General features: G+C 55.1%; 1 protein-coding gene across 1 annotated transcript; it reads left to right on the top strand.

Moving 5' to 3' along the window:
• LOC100840576 (cold-responsive protein kinase 1) lies at positions 1-2,445 on the top strand. The gene is made up of 6 exons (XM_003579361.4): positions 1-279; positions 566-729; positions 840-982; positions 1,063-1,529; positions 1,624-1,774; positions 1,864-2,445. Exons 2-6 carry the CDS (start codon positions 585-587, stop codon positions 2,221-2,223), a joined length of 1,266 nt encoding a protein of 421 aa, XP_003579409.1. The 5' UTR covers positions 1-279; positions 566-584; the 3' UTR covers positions 2,224-2,445.
• Positions 2,446-2,694: the final 249 nt, after the last annotated feature.

Genomic DNA, 2,694 nt, shown 5'->3' with positions numbered 1-2,694 from the left:
CCTCTCTGTGGTCGATCGATGGAAAGCTAGCTAGCTAGCGCGGCCGGCAGTGCCAGCGGGTCGAGAGCTACCGGACACGCGCGGCCCCTCGGGCTCACCGATAAGCCCCCGCCTTCTTCATCTCCGCGTTGGAAGCCTCCCTCCCCCCCTTCTGTCCGTCTCTACCCCGCTTTAGTCGTCGTTTTCCAAGGCCTAGAGATCGAGGCCGGCGAGTCAAGGGAAGCTCGCCCCGTTCGCGCATGCGTGCCCGGAGGTGGCGACAAGGATCCGACGCACAAGGTACGTACGCCGTACGACGTGCTCTGCTCTGCTCTGCAAGAACCAGCAGCTCTCTCTAGCTAGTTGGCTGTCTCTTGATCCATGCACCCAGCCTGATACTAGAAGTTAATCTGTGGTTTACTCGCACCCTTTTGCAACTCTGAATTACTGTTCGGCATCCCGTTTCGAGGGTTTGGTTTGATTTGTGATGAATAATTGGCAAAAACAACTTTGAAAGAAAAGAAGAACAGAGAGTTGCAGTTCGAAATCTGACGATGGTGTTGCATGCTTGAATGTGGATATGCAGATATTGACAGACGGCAGCAATGGCGGCATCAAACGCCAGCGTGGTGTTCCTGGCCCTCATCATCGTCCTCGTCGTGGTCATCTTCATCCTGCTCGGCATCTGCTGGAAGTTCCTCGGGCCGGCCATCCTGAGGAGACTGTTAAGGCCAAGGAGAGCACCTTCAGGTGATCGAGCGTCACATCCCCATCGTGCACGCAGATTATAACCATAAGAAATTCGTGCTAATTCAGCCGTTGCAATTTCTTGTCTCTGCACATGCACGATCGGTCAACAGACGTGCCCGAGTACTTCAGCGGCAACATGAGCGGCAACCTGCGCACCATCACCTACTTCGACTACGCCACGCTGAAGAAGGCCACCAGGGATTTCCACCAGAAGAACCAGCTCGGCAGAGGCGGCTTCGGCCCTGTCTACCTCGTAAGACAATTCTAGAATACACTGCTCGAATTTTGTGGTGCTGATGGTGCCTGCTGGTGCTGAATACGAAACGATCTCAGGGGAAGCTGGAGGACGGGAGGAAAGTGGCAGTGAAGCAGCTGAGCGTGGGCAAGTCCGGGCAAGGGGAGTCGGAGTTCTTCGTGGAGGTGAACATGATCACCAGCATCCAGCACAAGAACCTGGTCCGCCTGGTCGGCTGCTGCTCCGAGGGCACGCAGCGGCTCCTCGTCTACGAGTACATGAAGAACAAGAGCCTCGACAAGATCCTGTTTGCAGGCGCCGGGGCTGCGGATGGCGGGGGTTTGCCGTTCCTGGGGTGGCGACGGCGGCAGCAGATCATCGTGGGCATCGCGCGCGGGCTGCAGTACTTGCACGAGGAGTCCAACCTCCGGATCGTGCACCGGGACATCAAGGCCAGCAACATCCTCCTCGACGACAAGTTCCAGCCCAAGATAAGCGACTTCGGCCTCGCCCGGTTCTTCCCCGAAGACCAGACCTACCTCAGCACCGCCTTCGCCGGCACCCTGTGAGTTCTTGCTTGTTGGCCGTACGCTCCATCAGAGCTCAGTCAAAAATCAATCAAAACAGTTGGTGACAAATGTGTTTGGTCATGTCCTCAGGGGGTACACGGCGCCGGAGTACGCCATCAGAGGGGAGTTGACGGTGAAAGCCGACACGTACAGCTTCGGCGTGCTGGTGCTAGAGATCCTCAGCGGCAGGAAGAACACCGACCTCTCGCTCCCCAACGAGATGCAATACCTGCCTGAACACGTACGCTCAACGATCAATACCACTGAAGAAGAATCCATTGTTCCTTCAATGTGAAATTCCTTTTTCATTCGGGGTCTTTTTGGGTGCAGGCGTGGAGGCTGTACGAGGAGTCGAGGGTCCCGGAGCTGGTGGACGGGAGAGTGCAGGCAGGGGAAGGGTTCGAGGCGGCGGAGGCGATGCAGGTGTGCCAGATCGCGCTGCTGTGCGTGCAGCCGCACCCGAGCCAGAGGCCGGCCATGTCGGAGGCCGTGCGGATGCTCACCATGAAGACCGACCAGTCCATCCCGCCGCCGCTCAAGCCGGCATTCCTCGACAGGAAGAACCTCAAGCAGGAAGGCGGGGACGGCGCCGACATGACCGCGTTAGAGATGAGGTCGCCCACCTCGTACTGGATGATGACGCCCTCGCCCATGGTCGACCGCCCCTACGACATGAGCTTCGGAAAATGATCCATGGACATGGACCCCGTGGCATTTTGCTGATGCAGCATGGATAATGGGATGCCCAACTGGCATTTTTGCGAAGATTTGTTTTGTTTACTTTCCTTGGCTTTTCTTGTACAGCATAGATATACACATGGACATTTTTTAGACGAGACTGTCCACTTAAGTACTCAGTAAAGTGTGCTAGATTTCTGGAATAAAATAGTGTGCGGAGTAATTGTTTTGCTAGTTCAGTCCAGATGAGAAAATAATAAAGATGCTAATCATCGAAATTTTATTTGTAACAGCTGCGCTCTGTCTCAGGTGCTAGCTAGCTACGATGGCTCTGATCGCCGTCGCATTGACAGAGCAAGATCCAAAATAGTGGTTGGAATTTCCAAGAAGTTTCAGTATGCAGCTATACAAACTAGTGTAGGCTAGCTACAAGGAAGCAGCAGGACAAGACATGACGAGCCAGATATACTTGGCACGCCCTTT

This window comes from Brachypodium distachyon, chromosome 5 (assembly GCF_000005505.3).
Source record: "Brachypodium distachyon strain Bd21 chromosome 5, Brachypodium_distachyon_v3.0, whole genome shotgun sequence".
Lineage (NCBI taxonomy): Eukaryota > Viridiplantae > Streptophyta > Magnoliopsida > Poales > Poaceae > Brachypodium > Brachypodium distachyon.
Note: the sequence above shows the minus strand (reverse complement) of the source record. Positions and strands in the feature narration are given on the sequence as shown.